Source organism: Mobula birostris, chromosome 3, assembly GCF_030028105.1.
Source record: "Mobula birostris isolate sMobBir1 chromosome 3, sMobBir1.hap1, whole genome shotgun sequence".
In the NCBI taxonomy this organism is placed as follows: domain Eukaryota; kingdom Metazoa; phylum Chordata; class Chondrichthyes; order Myliobatiformes; family Myliobatidae; genus Mobula; species Mobula birostris.
Genome location: NC_092372.1, coordinates 30,301,296 through 30,324,774, shown reverse-complemented (window position 1 = coordinate 30,324,774; position 23,479 = coordinate 30,301,296). Strand labels below are relative to the sequence as shown.

Sequence of the window (23,479 nt, the reverse complement as noted above, 5' to 3'; positions counted from 1 at the left end):
GTTGTTTAAATCAGGCAATTGAAAGCATATCAGTTGTATGCTCCTAGATGGAGTGTTGTAAATGGCAGATTGAGAAGCATTGTGTAATTGTGGATTTATATTAGACTTCTTCTGGCAGAAACTGTATATCTTTTCCTTAAGGAATGAGTTTGATCTATGAAGTCATGTATATATTCAGGCCTTTGATATTTCCTCATTTTGGTTATGTTACTACTTCATGGCACTTTATGTTTTACAAAATAATTCTCTCAATCTCATGTACTTTATATCACACCTGATTGGCTTAAATATTATGATGATGATGTTGAGGCCTCCGCTGTTCAGGGTTAACCATGGATGTTGCATCCTAGCTGTGTAGATATACAAACCAGGGCAGTACAATATGGAGTGCAAGCTGTTGTCCGTTGTAGCAAGCTCCCCCTCTCCACACATCTGATGAGCCCAAAGGAATAGCAGAGATTGATATAGTTTGGCACCAGCAGCATCACAAGCCTTGCCAGTCTGAGTTGAACTTAATGTAGGACTGCCTGAGAGAGTCCAGTTCTGGATTTTTCCCTCTGAGTTTACTCCCAAATCCTTCCCCATGAGTGGGTATAGCCGCAAGGCAGCAGAAGCTTGAGATCAGAGTTTTCCTTCTCCTAGATGAGCTGCCAACCATAGCTGATGAGCCCCATCAGCCCAAGGCGACTGGTTTTAAGGCACCAGTAACCCACCTTTGCCCTTTTTCCTGTCAGTAGAAATGGTTCCGCTGAGCTTAGTAGCTAAGTCACATGTGAAAGCCAGGAGCTGAACTTTGTTGTCAGAGGCTATTTGAGGCGCACATCATTGAGAGCATTTAATAGATAGTGGGAGCTTATCCCCACTACCACCCCTGGCTACAATAACCTTAAGGAATTCTTAAATATTATAACCACATTGAATTGCATAGAAATTCCAACATGGAGAAATTTGATTAGCCATTGAGTCCACATAGGATTTGTTCTCAATAAGTGGCAACTTAACCATAGGTGTTCAGTTTACATCGATGGTTCTTTATTCCTTATTGCTTCTTAGTAGCCAGTGCTAGTACTGTCTGGTGTTGGTCTGGTTTCAGATCCAATTGTTTAACCCATCAACATTCCATGATCTTGCTCACCCTTATGTTCACCCTTGTTCAAACTCCAGAAAGCCTATAGGCTATTTTCTTTTTACCCCATCAAGTCATTTATAATCAAATCATTCCATTAAGAGAGGGTGAGAAACTCCTCATTTGAGCAAAAGTATATACTTAAAAGCTTGTATTCCTCACTGCATATCAAACATGTCACATCTTGAGCTGTAACAGTCCTTTCAGATCTTCCAGTTTACTCTAAGAAGAAACTAACTCACATGGATTTTTCACTTCCTATTAAATTACTGCATAATCTCTACAATCTAATAACATCTCTGAGAAACAATTTCCTTCACTAAATTCACCATTATTCCTTGCTGTTCTATGTTGGACTCCATTCCACCTTTTCTTTTCCTGAAATAATTTCGTCTCTTGCTCTTTAGTCTCATTATCTTTTCCATCAGTTGCCAAGTTCTGGCCACTGCCCAGCCTCACAAGTCATCTTTTGTAGCCAACTGTGGGTTCAGCCATGGATATCACAAACACGAGAAATCCTGATGAAGGGTCTTGGCCTGAAACATCACCCATGTATTCTTTTCCATAGATACAGCCTGGCCTGCTGAGTTTCTCCTGCATTTTGTGTGTGATAACCATGGATATCCTTTGCTTTGAAATTTCCTCACCAAACTCCACCACCTCAGTTCAGTTTCTCCTTAAAACCCTCCTCTTCAAACAGGCTTTTATTACAGCTTCTGAAAGTAAACTGTATATGGTAAGGGTTATGTAGCAGTCATGAGTTCAAACCCTCCCAAGGCAAAGTGGTATTTAATAAAAGCAGTATTTTGTAAATTGACATGAAAAAATTATTGTGACACCTATATGGTTATAAAGATTAAACTTATTCTTTTAAAAAAAAATTCAAGAAACAGAATTTGAAACTCCCATCAAATTTGGACAGTATAATATTTAAGAAAATAATTTATTTTAGATTCTTAATACCTGCTGGGCAATGAGAAATCTTACTCATATATAAAAAGAACTATTAATAAGTAGCTTTATTAGGAGTAGAGTTCATTTTATACCCAGAAAAATGATTTAGGTATTCTCCCTTTTGTTTCAGAGTGGGAACACAGTACTAATGGAGATCATTTGCTGAACGTTGTCTCAAGATTTGTCCTTGCAGTATTACTTAAACACACAGGATTATTGCAAGAAGCCTGCAAGAATGATAGGTAATTTAATTAAAATTATTTTTAAAAACTATATATATTTTTACAAGAGTGAAAATAAATGAAGTGAACTACCTTGTGTTGGAAAGTGTTATGCATTTCTCATGTTATTTTATCATTACAATTTACCCTGAACCCCTTTACAATTTATTGTTGTTTATGCATGTTAAATAAAAACAATTTTCTAGCACATTTCTTTCTTAATTCTACTTCCTTTGTTCTATTTTCATTTTAGAGAATGATGTTATACTAGAGCATAATGTTTCAATGTTGTTGAACGTAAAAACATTATGTATCTGGAATGATAGAAGAATTCAAGGTAATTATTGGTTAATTGGAGATAGTTGGTTTCATTGGAACCTAAATAGACAAATAGAGGGAGTACATTGGAAGAAGTTTAATATTAGAAAGAACATCAGCATTCAAAGTGAAGAAATGAAGATGTAGAATTAAAAATGAAACAGAAAAGGAACAGTGATAATAAACGCCATGTCTGTTTCCAGCAAAGAAGTTGCATAATGTTGACACAAGAGACTGCAGATGCTGGAGATCTAGAGCAATGCCCACAAAATGTTGAAGGAACTCAGCAGGTCAAGCAGCATCCATGGAGGGAAATAAAAAGCCAACATTTTGCATCATGCACTATCATCAGGACTGCCTCATCAGGCAACTTCTTTCTCTTCCATTGCTGCTGCCCACCCTGCTAAGTTCCTCCAGCATGCTGTGTGTGTAGCTGAATACAGTCACTGCAGAGAACAAAAAAAGGAGCAAATTATTTTAAAGAACGGTTTGGCAAGTAACAAAATGGAACATAAACATAAATAGTATAAAGGTAGACAAAGGAAAGATGGCAGTCAAAAGCTATTAAGTAAGCATTCTGTGTCTGCCTTAACACACCTTAGAACCTTAGGATGCTGTCAATGTCAAGAAAAAAGTAGCAGAAAAATTAGAATAAAAATAAAAGCTAGTTGACAAATCTCCAAATAGAAAAGTAACCCAAGGCAGCAGGGTTCATTCAAGACCATTGAGGGGGAGGTAAAGGTAAAGATAGCAGAAAATCTGGAGACTATCTCCTAAAATGTGTCAAATATTAAAGATGTCTATTAATACCTCTATAAGCTGGGCCACATAGTCCCTCAGCACCTGACCAGGTATGTTGTCCGGCACTGCAGCTTTGCATGGGTTTACCCTGGCTAGGGCCCTCCTTACCTAATCTGTGACAAGACAAGGTGACTGTGCCACAGGAAGAGAGGTGGTTCAATTGGTCAAGCCTTGCAGGGAAAGCATTCAGACTATCAGGAAGGGAGGGTTATTGTCACTGACGTGCAGGGGGGACTTGTAATCGGTTATGGTTTGTATATATTGTCACATGCGCCGTGTCTAAACAAGAGTCTGGAGTCCATAAACAACAACATTATGCTGGTTTGATGCACTAGCCTTCCAGGTTCAGTGACCCAGATTGAGTACAAACTTGTAGTGATGTCCGGATAGAGCAGTTTCTTCTCCCTGTGACCATCTGGGTTTCCTCCACATGCTTTGGGCTTCTCATGCATCCAATGCACATATGGGTTGGTGGATTCATTGGTCGTTGTTAATTGCCTTGAGTATGTAGGTAGAATTTGGAGAGTTAATAGGAATGAGGAATAAGTAAGATGTGATTAGTGTAAATGGGAGCGTGTTAGTCAGCACAAATGTGCTGGCTCATAGGGTTTTTTTCTGTGATGCATTATGTTAAGAGCTTATCTAGTGTTAGAAGTTTTGACTTGAACATCTCTCCTTACTTTGAATGCTGATGTTCTTAATAATATTCATGCCATTGAGTGGAAAAGACATTAGGAACTACTACTCATGCAGAACCATACTCCCTATAAATCCCATAATTACCTGTTAGAAAGTAGCAATGAGGTACAAAATGCAGAAAACAAAGAATATTTGAAAACACATTTTAATTAGTGATCTGTTTCTGTATCAGAAATGGTGCAGGCACACATTTTTTTAATAATCATCGTTCTTAAGGCTCCTGGGTTTTGGAAGACATTATTTTCCAGATGTTCCACATATTTTACAGCTGCCAGCCCAGTGAAAGACTTGTTGAAATATATCAGTGTGTCTACAGAGTTAGAAGTGCACTCCTGGCTCAAAAGAATGTTACCCATAATGCTGCAAATGTTCAGCTGCCTGATTGGTCTAGACAGGTAAGAGATTGAATCATTGTACGTGAGGTATCATGTAGTTCCAAGAAATGCATTTCTTGTGGAACTGTAGGGACTATTAACTCTTGTCTTTTTTGATAGAACTTTCAATTTTCCCTTCAAATGATTTCTACCATGTTAAATTCTACCTGCTTCCATTTGTTAAATACATTGAGATGTGTTTGCAAAAATATTCGTTCCATTATTAATTATAATTATTCCAGTATTCTAATTTATTTATTGCTGGATTATGAATGTTGTTGACAAGGATGGCATTTATTGACCATACTGAAGGATCTTTGAAGCAGTGGTTTGCTAAGCCAGTTCAGAGGACAGTTATAAGTTAACTTCCTTTGAGGGCCTCTACTGTTGTAGGCTAGATGGCTGAGGCCAGGAGATTTCCTTTCCTGATGGATGGCATTATATATTGGATGGAATTACAGAGCGTTGTAGGATCAGCCAACTCTATCGTGGACACTAGCCTCCCACCATCAGTGATATCTTTAATAGGCAATGCCTCGAGAAAGTGGCATTCATCACTGGGGATCCTCACCATCTGGATCACGCCTTTTTCTCATTACTGGAATCAAGGAGGAGGTATAGGAGCTGCAGATGCACACTCAACATTTTAGGAACAACTTCTTCCCCACCACCACCAGGTTTCTGAATGGTCCATGAATCTATGAACTGCAAAATGTTCATATGTTTCTGTACTGCAAAATATTGCTGCAAAACGACATATGTTAATAAATCTCATTCTGATTCTGATATGGCAAGCTTGTTTTCATTGGTCATGGTATTGAGCATAAAATTTGGAAGCTCATGTTGCAGTGGTATGGAGTTCTGGTTTAGGCCACGTTCGGAGTTTTGCGTGCTGTTAGTTTCTGGTGGATTGTGGAGATTTTGGAGAGAGTTCTAAGGAGGTCCGGATTAGAGAGAATTAGCTCTTAGGAAAGGCTAGACAAACTTAGATTGTTTTCCTTGGGGTGGTGAATGCTAACCTAATAGAAGCTACAACAGAACAGAGCATTGGCGTCTTTTTCTCCCAGAGTGTAAATGCCAAATACTAGAGGGCATAGCTTTAAGCAGCAAGGCAGAGAGCTTGAAGGAGATGTGTGAGACAAGTTTTTTTTAGACATAGTATGGTAGGTGTTTGAAATGTGCTGCTGGATGTATGTGGTAAAAGAGATATGATGTTTAAGAGGCATTTAGACAGGTATGTAAACATGCAGGGAATGAAGAGATATGGATCATATGCATGCAGGAGGGACTGATTAATTTTAGCATCATCATCGACACAGACATTGTGGGCCAAAGGGCCTTTTGCTGTGTTTCACTGTTCTATGTCATGTAACCAGTATGGATTTGGAGGCCAAATGACCACTGCCAACCTTTTTCTATGATTCAGTGATAAAGTGGAAGGAACCAAAGAGGAGGAGCGAAGTAGATCAAAGAGATTTATAAAATGCTCTGCTGTTTGTCAATCATGTCATCAGCAGTTCACACTGACTCAAAAACACATGATTTGACTGGCTGTTGGCCAAGGGAATTTTGTTACAAGACAACAGACTTGTGATTGCAAACCAATGTAATAAAAGATTGGACAGCTGTATTTAGAAAGAGTGTTAAATTTGAAATACAGTATTAAATATAATGCATTTAATATTTTCTGTATGTTAAGGTCTATTCCTTTTAGTTTTCAGATATCTCAGATGATGTCGAGGATGAGCCACAAGAAAGCCGTAGTACTTCCGCTAAGCCAAATGAGAATAGTAGGCAATCAGAAGAACCAAAGTACAATATGGAAAGGGAGATTGTCCTGCTGGATACAGAGGAGTTTCCAAAGATAAGCAGTGTGTAAACAAAGATTGCATTGAATTTTGACAGCTTAAAAATGCCTTTGATATGCAATATCACTGTAAACCTGTGGAAAGGTGTAGGATCTGCACACTATATGAAAATACTTACAAAAGGCTTTCTAACAGTTTATTTATCATGTACATAATGAACAAAAATTCATAATGCTCCTCAGAAACATTGGCCAAGAATTTCTTTGAAGTAGAAAGCCACTGGCACTACCTACCCACTTACCTCCAATGTCCAGTCATCTCTATGCAGGTCCTCAGCAGTTCTTACAGAAGCCTTCACAACAATCACATGACCCTTCACATGGTGGAGCAAGAACAAGTGCCACCGATCAAAATGTAGGAAAAGTGTCAGACTAAGTTGTCTGTGAGTGCTGTCAAAACTTATTTTTTTAAAAAACTTATATAATAGCATTTGAAAAAGTAAACCACCAAAAAAATCATTTTAAGTAGACTTAATTCAGTGGATGTGATTTGTCAGAGGCATTTCTTGAAATGAATCCTCAATATGCCTAACCCAGTGTAGGTTCAAGGAGTGTATTTATTTAGCCACACTGGCAGGAAATTAAAACCTTCAAGTTCACGTACACTTTTTTGGATGTCCTGAATTATCCAAGTCTTAATAAAATCCTGACAGTGCTACACAGCAACAACATAAGTAAATGCAAGGTATTTGAAACTGCTATATAGAATGTGCTATTAAGTAGAAAGATTCCGCGATCTGCTATAGTAATTTTATTTTAAATATGGGGAAATGTACAGAAATTAAGAATAACATTTTATTAAAAGCAAAAAAGCTGGATATACTCAGAATCTGCAAAAAGAGAAACAAGTAATAATTTTTGTCAATGATCAAGCATCAAATGATCATTATCTTGAATTGTTAATTCTTTCCCCACACAGTATCACCAGCAATTCTTTTTTTTAATTTCAGTTCTAGCATCTACAGTTTTTTTGCTTTTTATTTTTTATTTAAAATTTCTGTTGCAAAAAGAAATGTTAAATAATTAGTGTTAATTGTCCTTCTCTGTATCGCAGAGGTTTTAGAGTGTTTCCTTGCTCGAAAGGCGGCTTGTCATGAAAATGAAACTGTATATGAATACTCAGGCCTAAGCACCCAGCCCAAAAGTACAGGCAGTGTGGAAATTACAGAAAGTGAAGGTGCCCAGAAAGAGAAAGAAACTGATTCGGAAGACCAGTGTTCCTCTGCTTCCATATGCCACTATGTAATTGTTCGTTGTGCATTCCTTATTCTTGGGGTAAGAGCCATGTGGTTGGAGAATGTATGTCAAGAATCAACAACATCAGTTAAAGTTAGGTGAGTCACCAAAATTTATTTTCTCTGCTCCTATCACATTTTTACCTTTTTTCATTTGTTTGTGCTTTCTTTAATCTGTTCTTTAATTGAGAAAGCAAAATCGACAATGTAGAACACTTTTTTGGGGGGGAAGCATAGTTTACTTGGATCAGTGTGCTCTGACTGTATGACATCAAACGTTTTCTATTTTCTCATTCCAATTCATTTATCTGAATTCATGTTCAGATTCATTTAACATTTTTGTTTTTGTATTACTGCTTGCAAGCAAAAATCAAAGTGGAGGCTTTAAATAATTGTTTGTCGTCTCTTCAGACTTCTTTTCTGTTTTTGTGGCAAACCAATTTTGATAGCTGGAAGATGTAAATTTGCTGTAATTTTACTTTTTCATAGGAAGACAACTTCTTTCCAAGAGGAACAGTCATTTTGGGCAAGACTGAGACCAAATCAAAGTGATTCTGATGCAAGGAACCAAGTGAATAAAGAAGTATGTGTTGCATGGATCTAGTAACATACAGTCCACTCATCACTCAAAACGACTAATCTGTTGCCAAAGCATATTAATTTACCTGTAGATAGGACTACTTGTGTATTTGCTTAGCATCTTTTTTATAATTTGTTTTGCACTTGTGTGAACTGTTAGCATCTTCTCTGTATTTAATCAAATTGTATTTACATTTGTGAATCCAAATTGTTGATTTAATACGGCTGAAGTAATAATCCTAATACTGTGTTCAGAAGAAACCTCCAATTCTCTGCTGTTCACCATATATACTTTTATCCCACACTTGCACATTCTATTAGCTGTTAAATCTTTTATTGATGATAATGGCTGGTTCTTCGCTTGCAAAGATCAGGAGGGAAAACTATCGCTGTAGGACTTTCCTTCCCACTTGGGCTGCATAGGTTTATAGTGATGATTCGATGATTGGTGCGTGTGGAGTGATTCCGCTCTTTTGGCTGGAGGACGTTGACAATGGCACAGCAAGCTGCGACGACTGCGGCAACCACAAGGCTGTAGGCTAAGTATCCCAGTTTTCCTTCTTCTAGACAGACTGCCTGGCAAGGCTAAGGAATCCCATCTGCCTGGTTTGGAAGTGAAGTTGTCCTTCTCCTAAGCTGGCTGCCAACCAAGGCTTATGAGCCAAGCCTGCCTGCCCAGTTAAACTGCTGGACACTCGGTTATGCCATGACATAGCAAACTCAGTAAGAACAGGGACACCAGGTGAAGGTGTTGCTATGGGCACAGTAATGTAGGAGAGACTATATGCAAATGACCTCCTGCATGGCAAGCCAAACAGTGGTCCTGCGGTGATCACTACCCATGAAAAGGGACAGGCTATGGAAGACACTTCACCTTCCTTAATTGAGTAAGACATCCAGCCCAGTACTCACTGTCCCCTAATTTTTTATTAGATCTTTATCAAATGCATTTCAGTTATCCAGACCCACTATACTTCATGAGTTTTCACCATCTCATGTCAAGAAGGTTGGTAGTTTTACTCTGAACCTATGTTTATTATTGTTTACTGGATTTTCATTGTATTAGTAATATCTGCTGATAATTCATTGTCTTAAAGTCTTGATCTTCAGTACAAAATTGAATCAGAGAGTGATAGTGAAGCATCCTCTCTCAGATCGAAGGACTGTAGACCAAGTGGTGTGCTGCAGAAATCAGAGCCCAGTCCTCTTTTATTCATCGTCTTTATTAATGATATGCATGAGAATGCAGTTGGCTTGGCTAGTAAGTTTTGCAGATGAACAAGGACCTGGACCCATCGTAATTTGCCTATCGCCACAATAGGTCAACGGCAAACGCAATCTCAATGGCTCTCCGCATGGCTTTAGACCACCTGGACAACACAAGCACCTACGTCAGAATGCTGTTCATCGACTACAGCTCAGCATTTAATACCATCATTCCCACAATCCTGATTGAAAAGTTGCAGAACCTGGGCCTCTGTACCTCCCTCTGCAATTGGATCATTGACTTCCTTGAATTGAAGGAAATTTATATTAGGCAGGAAATGGTGTTGGATAGGCTGTTGGGTCTGAAGGCTGATAAGTCCCCGGGACCTGATGGTCTGCATCCCAGGGTACTTAAGGAGGTGGCTTTAGAAATCGTGGATGCATTGGTAATCATTTTCCAATGTTCTATGGATTCAGGATCAGTTCCTGTGGATTGGAGGGTGGCGAATGTTGTCCCTCTCTTCAAGAAAGGAGGAAGAGAGAAAACAGGGAATTATAGACCGGTTAGCCTGACGTCGGTGTCGGGAAAGATGTTGGAGTCAATTATAAAAGATGAAATTACAACACATTTGGATAGTAGTAACAGGATCGGTCAGAGTCAGCATGGATTTACGAAGGGGAGATCGTGCTTGACTAATCTTCTGGAATTTTTTGAGGATGTAACTATGAAAATGGACAAGGGAGAGCCAGTGGATGTAGTGTATCTGGACTTTCAGAAAGCCTTTGATAAAGTCCCACATAGGAGATTAGTGGGCAAAATTAGGGCACATGGTATTGGGGGCAGAGTACTGACATGGATTGAAAATTGGCTGGCTGATAGAAAACAAAGAGTAGCGATTAACAGGTCCCTTTCGGAATGGCAGGCGGTGACCAGTGGGGTACCGCAGGGTTCAGTGCTGGGACGGCAGCTGTTTACAATATATATTAATGATTTAGATGAGGGAATTAAAAGTAACATTAGCAAATTTGCCGATGACACAAAGCTGGGAGGCAGTGTGAAATGTGAGGAGGATGTTATGAGAATGCAGGGTGACTTGGACAGGCTGGGTGAGTGGGCAGATGCATGGCAGATGCAGTTTAATGTGGATAAATGTGAGGTTATCCACTTTGGTGGTAAGAACGGGAAGGCAGATTATTATCTAAATGGAGTCAAGTTAGGAAAAGGGGAAACACAACGAGATCTAGGTGTTCTTGTACATCAGTCACAGAAAGCAAGTATGCAAGTACAGCAGGCAGTGAAAAAAGCTAATGGCATGCTGGCCTTCATAACAAGGGGAATTGTGTATAAGAACAAAGAGGTCCTTCTGCAGCTGTACAGGGCCCTGGTGAGACCACACCTGGAGTGCTGTGTGCAGTTTTGGTCTCCAAATTTGAGGAAGGACATTCTTGCTATTGAGGGAGTGTAGCGTATGTTCACAAGGTTAATTCCCAGGATGGTGGGACTGTTATATGTCGAAAGATTGGAGCGACTGAGCTTGTATACCCTGGAATTTAGAAGGCTGAGAGGGGATCTTATTGAAACATATAAGATTATTAAGGGATTGGACACGCTGCAGGCAGGAAGCATGTTCCCGCTGATGGGTGAGTCCAGAACCAGAGGCCACAGTTTAAGAATTAGGAGTAGGCCATTTAGAACGGAGTTGAGGAAAAACTTTTTCACCCAGAGAGTGGTGGATATATGGAATGCTCTGCCCCAGAAGGCTGTGGAGGCCAAGTCTCTGGATGCTTTCAAAAAAGAGATGGATAGAGCTCTTAAAGATAGTGGAATCAAAGGTTTTGGAATAAGGCAGGAACTGGATACTGATAGTGGATGATCAGCCATGATCACAGTGAATGGCGGTGCTGGCTCGAAGGGCCGAATGGCCTACTCCTGCCCCTATTATCTATTGTCTATTGTCTAACCAGAAGACAACAATTTGTGCAGATTGGTGATAACATATCCTCCTCGCTGACAATCCACATTGGCACACCTCAGGGGTATGTGCTTAGCCCACTGCTCTACTTTCTATATACGCATGACTGCGGCTAAGCATAGCTCAAATACCATCTATAAACTTGCTGACGATACAGCCATTGTTGGTAGAATCTTGGGTGGTGACGAGAGGGTGTACAGGAGTAAGATAAGCCAACTAGTGGAGTGGTGCTATAGCAACAACCTGGCACTCAATGTCAGTAAAACGAAAGAGCTGATTGTGGACTTCAGAAGGGTAAGACGAAGGAACACATACCAATCCTCAGAGGGATCAGAAGTGGAGAGAGTGAGCAGTTTCAAGTTCCTGGGTGTCAAGATCTCTGAGGATCTAACTTGGTCCCAACGTAGTTATACGATGTAGTTACAAAGAAGGCAAGACTGCATCTATACTTTATTAGGAGTTTGAAGCCGATTGGGCATGTCAACAAATACGCTCAAAAACTTCTATAGTTGTACTGTGGAGAGCATTCTGACAGGCTGCATCACTGGCTGCATAAGGGGCGAATGCACAGGACCAAAAGAAGCTGCAGAAGGTTGTAAATCTAGTCAGTTCCATCTTGGGCACTAGCCTATGAAGTACCCAGGACATGTTTAGGGAGCTGTGTCTCAGAAAGGTAGTGTCCGTTATTAAGGGCCTCCAGCACCCAGGGCATGCCCTTTTCTCACTGTTACCATCAAGTAGGAGGTACAGAAGTCTGAAGGCACACACTCAATGATTCAGGAACAGCTTCTTCCCCTCTACCATCCGATATGGACATTGAATCTTTGGACACTACCTCACTTTTTTTTAATATGCAGTATTTCCTTTTTTGCACGTTTTTAAATCTATTCAATATATGTATACCATAGTTGATTTAATTATTATTATTATTTTTATTTTATTCATTATTATTATTTTTTTCTCTGCTAGATTATGTATTGCGTTGAACTGCTGCTGCTAAGTTAACAAATTTCACGTCACATAGCAGTGATAATAAACCTGATTCTGATACCAAAAGTTCAGTATAATGGACACTGAAGAATGTTATCTAAGATTATAATAGGAAATACATCAACTGGGAAAGTGGGTAGATGGAATTTATCTCACATAATTGCAATGATTTGCATTTTGGTAAATTGAACAAGTCAGGCCTGGAGAGTGCCATACAAGAGAAACATCTAGGGGCATACACATATAGTTCACTGAGAGTGGCATCACATGTCGACAGGATGGTGAAGAGGCATTTGACATGCAACACACAAAATACTGGAGGAACTCAGCAGGCCAGGCATCATCTGTGGAAAAGAGTACAGTTGACGCTTTGGGTCAAGACCCATCAGCAGGGCGAGCATTTGGTATGCATGCCTACATTAGTCAGGTACTGAGCACAAGAGTTGGGACACGTTACAGCTGTACTAGACATTGGTGGGACAACACGGAGAATGCTGTACATTTCTGGTCATTCAGCTATAGGAAAGGTGTTATTAAAATGGAAAAGATGCAGAAAATACTCAGAAGAATGTTACTACATTGGAAAGGCTTGAGTTATAAGGAGTGGCTAGACAGGTTGGGGCTTTTGTTTCTGGAGTCTATGAGGCTGAAGGGGAACCTTTGTAAAATTATCTAAAATTATAAGGGGCATAGAAAAGGGGTCTAAGAGCACAGATTCAATATGAGGGGAAATACCTAAAGGGGCCTGAAGGGTAATGTTTCACAGTGAGATTGGTAAAGCAACATACACAAAGTGCTGGAAGAACTCAGCAGATCAGACAGCATCAATGGAAATGAGTAAACAGTTGATATTTTTGGCTGAGACCCTTCATCGGTACTACAAAGGAAAGGGGAAGAAGCCAAAATAAGAAGGTGGGAGGAGGAGAGAAGGACAAGCTCAAAGGGGATGGTTGAAGCCAGGTGGGTGGGATAAGAGAATGAAGTAAGAAGCTGGGAGGTGATGTGGAAAAGGCAAAGGGCTGGAGAAGAAGGAATCTGATGGGAAAGGGGAGTAGAACACTCAGGAAAGGAAAGGAGGAACAGCACCAGGGGTAGGTGATAAGCAAGTAAGGAGAAGAGGTGAGAGGCCAGGGACAGAAATAAATGAGGGAAGGGGCTGGGGGAAAATTGCCATAAGTTGGAGAAATTGATGTTCATGCTATCAAGTTGGAGACGACCTAGATGGAATAAGAGGTGTTGCTCTTTCAATCCGTAAGTGGCCTTATCATGGCAGCAGAGAAGGCCATCCACCAACACGTTGAACAGGAATGGGGATAGGAATTGAAATGGTTGGCCACCAGGAAATTTTGTCTTTTGCAGATGGAGCTGAGGTGCTTGACAAAGCAGTCTCTCAATCTATGTTGGTTGTAACTAGTGTAGAGGAGGCTGCATCAGGAGCACTGGATACAGTAGATGAACCCAACAGGTTTGCAGAAGGACAGCTTGGGGCCCTGAATGGGGGTGAGGAGCAGAGTGAATGGGCAGGTGTAGTATTTTTGCCGCTTTCAAGGACATGTGACAGGAGGGAGATTAGTGGGGAGAGACGAGTGTATATGGAAATGACGCATTCAGCAGAAGGCATAGAGTGGGTGGGGGGCAGGTAAAGATGTGTTTGGTGCTAGGATCCCATTGAAGCTGGCAGAAATTGCAAAGAATAATGTGTTGGATACAGAGGCTCATGGGGTGGTAGGTGAGGACAAGGGGAACTCTATCCGGGGTAATGGGGTGAAGGCAAATATCCAGGAAATGGAGGAGTGTCTGTTCCCAGGTTGAGGGCAGCATCAATGGTAGATGAAGGGAAACCCTGTTCTTTGAAGAAAGAGGATATAACTGAAGTTCTGGAAAGGAAAGTCTCAACCTGGGAACAGATGCAGTGGAGACGAAAGAACTGAGAAAAGGTAATGGCATTTTTACAGGAGACAGAGTGGGAAGCGATATAGTCACAGAAGCTTTGAAATAAAAGATAGACAGTTAGTTTCCAGTGATGGAGACAGAGAGATCAAGAAAGGGGAGAGAGGTGTCAGAAATGTTCTAAGTTAATTTAAGGGCAGGGTGGAAGTTGGATGCAAAGTTAATCAAATTGACAAGCTCAGCATCGTGCATGAAACCACATCAATGCATTCATCAGAGATCGTTTGGGAACATTACCAGGGAAGGCTTGGAACATGAACTGTTCCTGGAAACCGATGGAAAGGCAGGCTTAACTGGAGCCCATGTAGGTACCTGTGGCTACGCCTTGAGTATGGAGAAAGTAGGAGGAGCCAAAAGCTACTGTCGGTGATTTATTTTGTCATTTCCTTTGGCAGTGGCACCAAACTAATCTCTTTCAAATTTACAACCAGATTCCAAAAAATCTTTTACCCCAAACAAAATATAAAAATAAATTTATATTTATACTCCTTGAAGAGTTTTTGAATTTTATTTTGTTCACTGTCACTCCACTCTCATACCCCCATTTAGTTTCCTTTCACTTAAGTTTTCACTTCTCCAATCTTCATTCTTGATTTTCTCCTGTACTACCAAGCGGTGACCTCAGAAAGCACTTATTTTTCTCTCTCTCTTTTCCTTGTCAGGTAGCTCTATCTTTGACTGCCCTATCATTCTTTGTTCTGAAAGTATACTTATACTGTACCCAAATAATTTCTTTGATAACTATCACATATTCATTTACAATTTACAGATGCCCAGCGCATCTGTAGTTGTGAACTTCCCATGATTCAGGACATTTACAAAGACAGGTGCCTAAAAAGGGCCTGAAGGATCATTGGGGACCCAAGTTACCCCAACCACAAACTGGTCTAGCTGCTACCATCCAGGAGACGGTACCACAGCATAAAAGCCAGGGCCAACAGGCTCTGGGACAGCTTCTTCCACCAGGCCATCAGACTGATTAACTCACGCTGATTTGAGTATATTTCTATGTTACGTTGACTGTTTTATTTATTATAAGTTATTATAAATTACCACGATTGCACATTTAGACGGAGACATGACGTAAAGATTTTTACTCCTCATGTATGTGAAGGATGTAAGAAATAAAGTCAATTCAATTCAATTCAATTTTGCCTTCTGATGTTTGACTTCAGATTTGTTTTCAGCCCAATGAAATTAGCCCCCCTTCAATTAGATATTACATTCTGGTGTTTGTCCCTTGGCAGGTTAAACCCACAACATTAGTGATTAGGGTAACTTTTGGTGTTTACTTGATTATCTGAATTTGTTAATGTGAATCAGGGATATAATACTTGTAGTATTGATGAGTAAAATGAGTGGAAATCGAATTTGCACTACTGATATGAAACAACTGTTTAAAATTTCTCATCTATTCAAAACAATCAATAGCATTAACTTGTAAATAGAAACACCGCATGAAAGGCCTTAAAGTTTGTCTTTGTTGTGGACTGAGTCCTTGTTTTCAATATGCATCATCATAGTTATTGAACATGTAAAGATTTTGCTTGAAATATCTATCTGATATATATTCAGTTGTTTTATGTCTGCTCCTGGAACACAAACAGTACTTTTATTATGATAGAAAAATTATAGTGTTTGAGGATTTATCTCTCCACTTTGACTTCTGTTATGATGTCTTAATATTTTACTTTTCACTTGATTTAATATATTAACTTTGTATTCCAGATTACTGAAGGCCCAACAAGAATACAAACAAGATCATCTGACCAAACTTTAGGTATGGTTTCCAAACACTCATCAACTGTGTCATTTAACAGTGTCATTATTGTTAAATACTACAATGTAAGTGGGTAGTGGGGTACTTCTTTATACAACTTTGCAAATTATCCAAAACTAAATTTGGGGTGCACAGTACAGTTTTTAAGATGCAACTTTCAAAATGATCTTCATTATGTAAATCAAAGCATCAACCAGTAGTAATTAGGCAGGTCTGTTGATTTTAAAACATGTATTGCAAGAAGATAAAACTTACATTGCAAAAATATAATTAAAATCACTGAAGGGCAATGTAATCTAGGCTTTTAAAATACAGTAACCTTGAAATAATAATATGTAGCCATAATGTTAAAACTGGAAAAAGGTATGCATCAAATTTGAGCACAAGCAGTTACTTTAGGTGAAGTGCAATTCCCTTGCACTTCCAATGTAGTTTATTGCACTAAGTTAGTTATATTTGCTGGATTCCAACTATTTAACACGAAATGACATGGCAGGAGTGTCCTGGGTTCATCATCATCAGTTGTCACATAATTGTCTACAATGGCAATAATGGCAATGTCTGGTGATAAATGTAGGGTACAGCTCTGTTTTAATTGTATTATTTAACAAAACAGGCATTGTCTCATGGAGCTTTTTATGCTCAAGTTGGTAAGTCACCAAGCCACTGAGTCAGAATTCTGCTGTTACCTATCTAATAGTGTTGCAGGAACATCTGCACTACCTGGACAAACAGGAAGAGGATAGACAATAAATATTTGTACCATCAGAATCAGGTTTATTATCGCTGGTATGTGTTATTTGTTAACATTGCAGTAGTTCAATACATGATAATATAGAAATAAGAGAAATAAATAAATAACAGTAAGTATACATGTAGATTGAATGGATTAAAGAAAGTGGAAAAAAAAGTAATATATTAAAAACAGAGGTAGTGTTCTTGGGTTTAATATCAATTTAGGAATCATAAAATTATTATTTTACAGATGCTGCGATACGGGTCATTAAACAAGAACAGGCCTCTATTATGCATAGATTAAAATAGGTTATTTTTTATTTAATTGTGATCTTAAGAGAGTATCTTGTGTTTATTTCATCAAATTCCTTTATGTTTTATGTAGGAGTGCCCTTGTGTTCACGAGGCATTATGAAGGATGCTTGGCACTTGCTACGGCAATGTATTAGTCCAACAGAGAGTACTCAGGCCTCTACATTGGCTCCATTGCTGAATGATATCTTTCAATTCCTATGTGGGCATCTTACTCAGACCTCAAATTTGGTTGAACAAGAGACTGGCAAAGAGGCGGACCCTAAAGTGGTAATCACAGCAATGGGTCACCAGCAAAAGCGAGCAGAGGTAGGCATGCTAGTCTGCTTGGTTGCCTGGAATATCTTCCACTGATACCACAAATGTGTATGACTAAAGAAACTGAGGAACAGTTGTTGGATTAATTTTGTATAAACAATCAAACAAGTATATTTAACTAACTATTCATTCCAATTTAATATGTAATTAAAATAACTAATGAGTAACATTTCATTGAATTATAGCAGGAAATGGTTTTTCGCATTTCATAGCTCTATCAGTTTTGTGAAAGTTTTTGTTTAGCAAGTTCTCTCTTTATTTTTCTTTCTTTAATATTGATTTTCACCCCATTAAAAGATATTATGACTTCTGCTAACATTGCTACCTCAGATAGGCCATCTCTGCCTGAAAATTCAATTAGAATTGGAATATTATTTCTTACAACCATCTCATAACATGAGGGAGTAAAAATCTTTGAGATGTGTCTTTGTCGGTATGTACATAGAACATAGAAAACCTGCAGCATAATACAGGCCCTTCGACCCACAAAGTTGTGTTGAACATGTCCCTACCTTAGAAATTACTAAGCTTACCTATAGCCCTCTATCTTACTAAGCTCCATGTACCTATCTAAATGTTTCTTAAAAGACCCTATCGTGTCCGCTTCCACCACCGTTGCCGGCTGCCCATTCCATGCACTCAGCACTCTCTGAGTAAAAAACTTACCCCTGACATCTCCTCTGTACCTACTCCCCAGCATCTTAAACCTGTGTCTTCTTGTGGCAACCATTTCAGCCCTGGGAAAAAGCCTCTGACTATCCACACGATCAATACCTCTCATCATCTTATATGCCTCTATCAGGTCACCTCTCATCCTCCATTGCTCCAAGGAGAAAAGGACGAATTCCCTCAACCTATTCCCATAAGGCATGCTCCCCAATCCAGGCAACATCCTTGTAAATCTCCTCTGCACCCTTTCTATAGCTTCCACATCCTTCCTGTAGTGAGGCAACCAGAACTGAGCACAGTACTCCAAGTGGGGTCTGACCAGGGTCCTATATAGCTGCAACATTAACTCTCAGCTCCTGAATTCAATTCCACGATTGATGAAGGCCAATACACTGTATGCCTTCCTAACCACAGAGTCAACCTGCGCAGCTGCTTTGAGCGTCCTATGGACTCAGACCCCAAGATCCCTCTGATCCTCCACACTTACCATTAATACTATATTCTTCCGTCATATTTGACCTACCAAAATGAACCACTTCACACTTATCTGGGTTGAACTCCATCTGCCACTTCTCAGCCCAGTTTTGCATCCTATCAATGTCCCTGGATGCTTTCAAAAAAGAGATGGATAGAGCTCTTAAAGAGAGTGGAATTAAAGGTTATGGAGATAAGGCAGGAACTGGATACTGATAGTGGATGATCAGCCATGATCACAGTGAATGGCAGTGCTGGCTCAAAGGGCCGAATGGCCTACTCCTACACCTATTGTCTATTGTCCCGCTGTAACCTCTGACAACCCTCCACACTATCCACAACACCTCCAACCTTTGTGTCATCAGCAAATTTACTAACCCATCCCTCCACTTCCTCATCCAGGTCATTTATAAAAATCATGAAGAGTAAGGGTCCCAGAACAGATCCCTGAGGCACACCACTGGTGACCGACCTCCATGTAGAATATGACCTGTCTACAACCACTCTTTGTCTTCTGTGGGCAAGCCAGTTCTGGATCCACAAAGGAATGCCCCCTTGGATCCCATGCCTCTTTACTTTCTCAATAAGCCTTGCATGGGGTACCTTATCAGATGCCTTGCTGAAATCCATATACACTATATCTACTGCTCTTCCTTCATCAATGTGTTTAGTCACATCCTCAAAAAATTCAATTAGGCTCGTAAGGCACGACCTATCCTTGACAAAGCCATGCTGACTACTACTAATGGTATTGTACCTCTCTAAATGTTCATTAATCCTACCTCTCAGGACCTTCTCCATCAACTTACCAACCACTGAGGTAAGACTCACTGGTCTGTAATTTTCTGGGCTATCTCTACTCCCTTTCTTGAATAAAGGAACAACATTGGCAACCCTCCAATCCTCCGGAACCTCTCCTGTCCCCATTGATGATGCAAAGATCATCGCCAGAGGCTCAGCAATCTCTTCCCTCGCCTCCTACAGTAGCCTGGGGTACATCTCATCCAGTCCCGGCGAGTTATCCAACTTTATGCTTTTCAAAAGCTCCAGCACATCCTTTTTCTTAATATCCACATGCTCAAGCTTTTCAATCTCTTGAAAGTCATCACTACGATCACCAAGATCCTTTTCCATAGTGAATACTGACGTAAAATATTCATTAGGTATCTCTGCTATTTCCTCTGGTTCCATACACATTTGCCCACTGTCACACTTGATAGGTCCTATTCTTTCACATTTTATCCTCTTGCTCTTCACATACTTGTAGAATGCCTTGGGGTTTTCCTTAATCCTGCCCGCCAAGGCCTTCTCATGGCCTCTTCTGGCTCTCCTAATTTCCTTCTTAAGCTCCTTTCTATTAGCCTTATAATTTTCTAGATCTCTAACAATATCTAGCTCTCTGAACCTTTTGTAAGCTTTTCTTTTCTTCTTGACTAGATTTGTTACAGCCTTTGTACACCACGGTTCCTGTACCCTACCATAACTTCCCTGTCTCATTGGAACGTACCTATACAGAACTCCACACAAATATCCCCTGAATATTTGCCACATTTCTTCTGTACTTTTCCCTGAGAAACACACATCAAAGTTGCTGGTGAATGCAGCAGGCCAGGCAGCATCTCTAGGAAGAGGTACAGTCGACGTTTCAGGCCGAGACCCTTCGTCAGGACTGTACCTCTTCCTAGAGACGCTGCCTGGCCTGCTGCGTTCACCAGCAACTTTGATGTGTGTTGTTTGAATTTCCAGCATCTGCAGAATTCCTGTTGTTTTCCCTGAGAACATCTGTTTCCAATTTAACCCTCCAATTTCCTGCCTGATAGCCTCATAATTCCCCTTACTCCAATTAAATGCTTTTCTAACTTGTCTGTTCCTATTTCTCTCCAATGCTATTGTAAAGGAGACAGAATTATGATCACTATCTCCAAAATGCTCTCCCATTGAGAGATCTGACAACTGACCAGGTTCATTTCCCAATACCAAATTAAGTACAGCCTCTCCTCTTGTAGGCTTATCTACATGATGTGTCAAGAAACCTCCCTGAACACACCTAACCAACTCCACCCCATCTAAACCCCTCGCTGTAGGGGGATGCCAATCGATATTTGGGAAATTAAAATTTCCCATCATGACAACTCTTATTATTACACCTTGCCAGGATCTGTTTCCCTATCTGCTCCTCGATATCCCTGTTACTATTGGGGCGGCCTATAAGAAATACCCAGTAAAGTTATTGACCCCTTCCTGTTCCTAACCTCCACCCACTCCACAGAGACTCCGTAGACAATCTCTCCATGACGGTCACCTTTTTTGCAGCCGTGACACTATCTCTGATCAACAGTGCCACGCCCCCACCTCTTTTGCCTCTCTCCCTGTCCTTTCTGAAACATCTAAAACCCGGCACTTGAAGTAACCATTCCTGTCCCTGAGCCATCCAGGTCTCTGTAATGGCCACCATATCATAGCTCCAAGTACCGATCCACCCTCTAAGCTCATCTGCTTTGTTCACAACACTCCTTGCATTAAAATAGACACATCTCAAACCTTCGCTCTGAGTGCGTCCCTTCTCTATCACCTGCCTATCCTCCCTCTTGCGCTGTCTACAAGCTTTCTCTATTTGTGAGCCAACCTCCTCTTCCCCGGTCTCTTCAGTTCGGTTCCCACCCCCAAACAATTCTAGTTTAAACTCTCCCCGGTAGCCTTAGCAAACCTCCCTATCAGGATATTGTTTCCCCCAGGATTCAAGTGCAGCTCATCCTTTTTGTACAGGTCACACCTGCCCCAAAAGAGGTCCCAATGATCCAGAAATCTGAATCCCTGTTCCCTGCTCCAATCCCTCAGCCACGCATTTATCCTCCACCTCATTCTATTCCTATACTCACTGTCGCATGGCACAGGTAGTAATCCTGAGATTACTACCTTTACGGTCCTGCTTCTCAACTTCCTTCCTAACTCCCTGTAGTCTTTTTTCAGGACGTCTTCCCTTTTCCTGTGGGCTCGTGGCCAAGTTGTTAAAGCGTTCGAATAGTGATCTGAAGGTCGCTAGTTTGAGCCTCAGCTTTGGCAGCGTGTTTGTGTCCTTGAGCAAGGCACTTAACCACACATTGCTCTAGTGTCTGTGTGAGGAGTGGCGCTCCACACAGACTTCCAGTCTGCACTTCGTAAGGCATGAAAATGCCTGACGTAGGCTTCTCATGGTCTGAGTCGACGTTCCCTCCCCTCCCTCCCTTTTCCTACCTATGTCATTGGTACCAATATGTGCTACGACCCCTGGCCGTTCTCCCTCCCACCACAGGATTTCTTGGACGCAATCCGAAACAACACGGACCCTGGCACCTGGGAGGCAAACTACCATCCGAGTTTCTTTCTTGCGTCCACAGAATCACCTGTCTGACCCCCTAACTGTAGAGTTCCCTGTCACTACTGCCTTCCTCTTCCCTTCCCTTCCCTACCCTTCTGAGCTACAGGACCAGACTCTGTGCCAAAGGCATGGCCACTGCCGTTTCCCCCAGCAAGCAATAAGGAAGGGAAATATGGGAGGATATTGCCCAAGCACTACGATTGTATACGTACAACACACATCAAAGTTGCTGGTGAGCGCAGCAGGCCAGGCAACATCTCTAGGAAGAGGTACAGTTGATGTTTCAGGCCAAGACCCTTTGTCAGGACTAACTGAAGGAAAAGTTAGTAAGAGATTTGAGAGGGGGAGGGGGAGGGATGGAGCCAAGAGCTGGACAGGTGATTGGCAAAAGGGATATGAGAGGATCAGGGAGAAAGACAAGGCGGGGGGGGGGGAACAGAGGATGGGCAAGGGGTATAGTCAGAGGGACAGAGGGAGAAAAAGGGGATTGAGAGAAAGAATGTGTGTATAAAAATAAATAACGGATGGGGTACGAGGGGGAGGTGGGGCATTAGCGGAAGTTAGAGAAGTCAATGTTTATGCCATCAGGTTGGAGGCTACCCAGACGGAATATACGGTGTTGTTCCTCCAACCTGAGTGTGGCTTCATCTTTACAGTAGGGGAGGCCGTGGATAGACATATCAGAATGGGATGTGGAATTAAAATGTGTGGCCACTGGGAGATCCTGCTTTCTCTGGCAGACAGAGCATAGGTGTTCAGCAAAGCAGTCTCCCAGTCTGCGTCGGGTCTCGCCAATATCTAGAAGGCCACATCGGGAGCACCGGACGCAATATATCACCCCAGCCAACTCACAGGTGAAGTGTCGCCTCACCTGGAAGGACTGTCTGGGGCCCTGAATGGTGGTAAGGGAGGAAGCGTAAGGGCATGTGTAGCACTTGTTCCGCTTGCAAGGATAAGTGCCAGGAGGGAGATCAGTGGGGAGGGATAGGGGGGGATGAATGGACAAGAGAGTCGCGTAGGGAGCGATCCCTGCGGAAAGCGGAGGCGGGGGGGAGGAAAATATGTGCTTAGTGGTGGGTAGCCTCCAACCTGATGGCATGAACATCGACTTCTCTAACTTCCACTAATGCCCCACCTCCCCCTCGTACCCCATCCGTTATTTATTTATATACACACATTCTTTTTCTCTCTCTCCTTTTTCTCCCTCTGTCCCTCTCACTCTACCCCTTGCCCATCCTCTGTTTCCCCCACCCTTGTCTTTCTCCCTGGGCTTCCTGTCCCATGATCCTCTCATATCCCCTTTGCCAATCACCTGTCCAGCTCTTGGCTCCATCCCTCCCCCTCCTGTCTTCCATCATTTTGGATCTCCCCCTCCCCCGCCCACTTTCAAACCTCTTACTAACTCTTCCTTCAGTTAGTCCTGATGAAGGGTCTCGACCTGAAACGTCGACTGTACCTCTTCCTAGAGATGCTGCCTGGCCTGCTGCGTTCACCAGCAACTTTGATGTGTGTTGCTTGAATTTCCAGCATCTGCAGAATT

The 23,479-nt window shown here is 41.2% G+C and overlaps 1 protein-coding gene across 7 annotated transcripts in view; it reads left to right on the top strand.

Moving 5' to 3' along the window:
• The window catches only part of LOC140194958 (probable E3 ubiquitin-protein ligase HERC1), a 299,092-nt gene that overhangs the window by 91,050 nt on the left and 184,563 nt on the right, over positions 1-23,479 (top strand). For all 7 annotated transcript variants that reach the window (XM_072252425.1, XM_072252428.1, XM_072252427.1 and 4 more), the window contains 7 exons: positions 2,211-2,322; positions 4,388-4,514; positions 6,208-6,364; positions 7,415-7,694; positions 8,085-8,178; positions 16,022-16,073; positions 17,194-17,429. In XM_072252425.1, the coding sequence (XP_072108526.1) occupies positions 2,211-2,322; positions 4,388-4,514; positions 6,208-6,364; positions 7,415-7,694; positions 8,085-8,178; positions 16,022-16,073; positions 17,194-17,429 (1,058 nt within the window). The remainder of the gene's footprint in view (positions 1-2,210; positions 2,323-4,387; positions 4,515-6,207; positions 6,365-7,414; positions 7,695-8,084; positions 8,179-16,021; positions 16,074-17,193; positions 17,430-23,479) is intronic.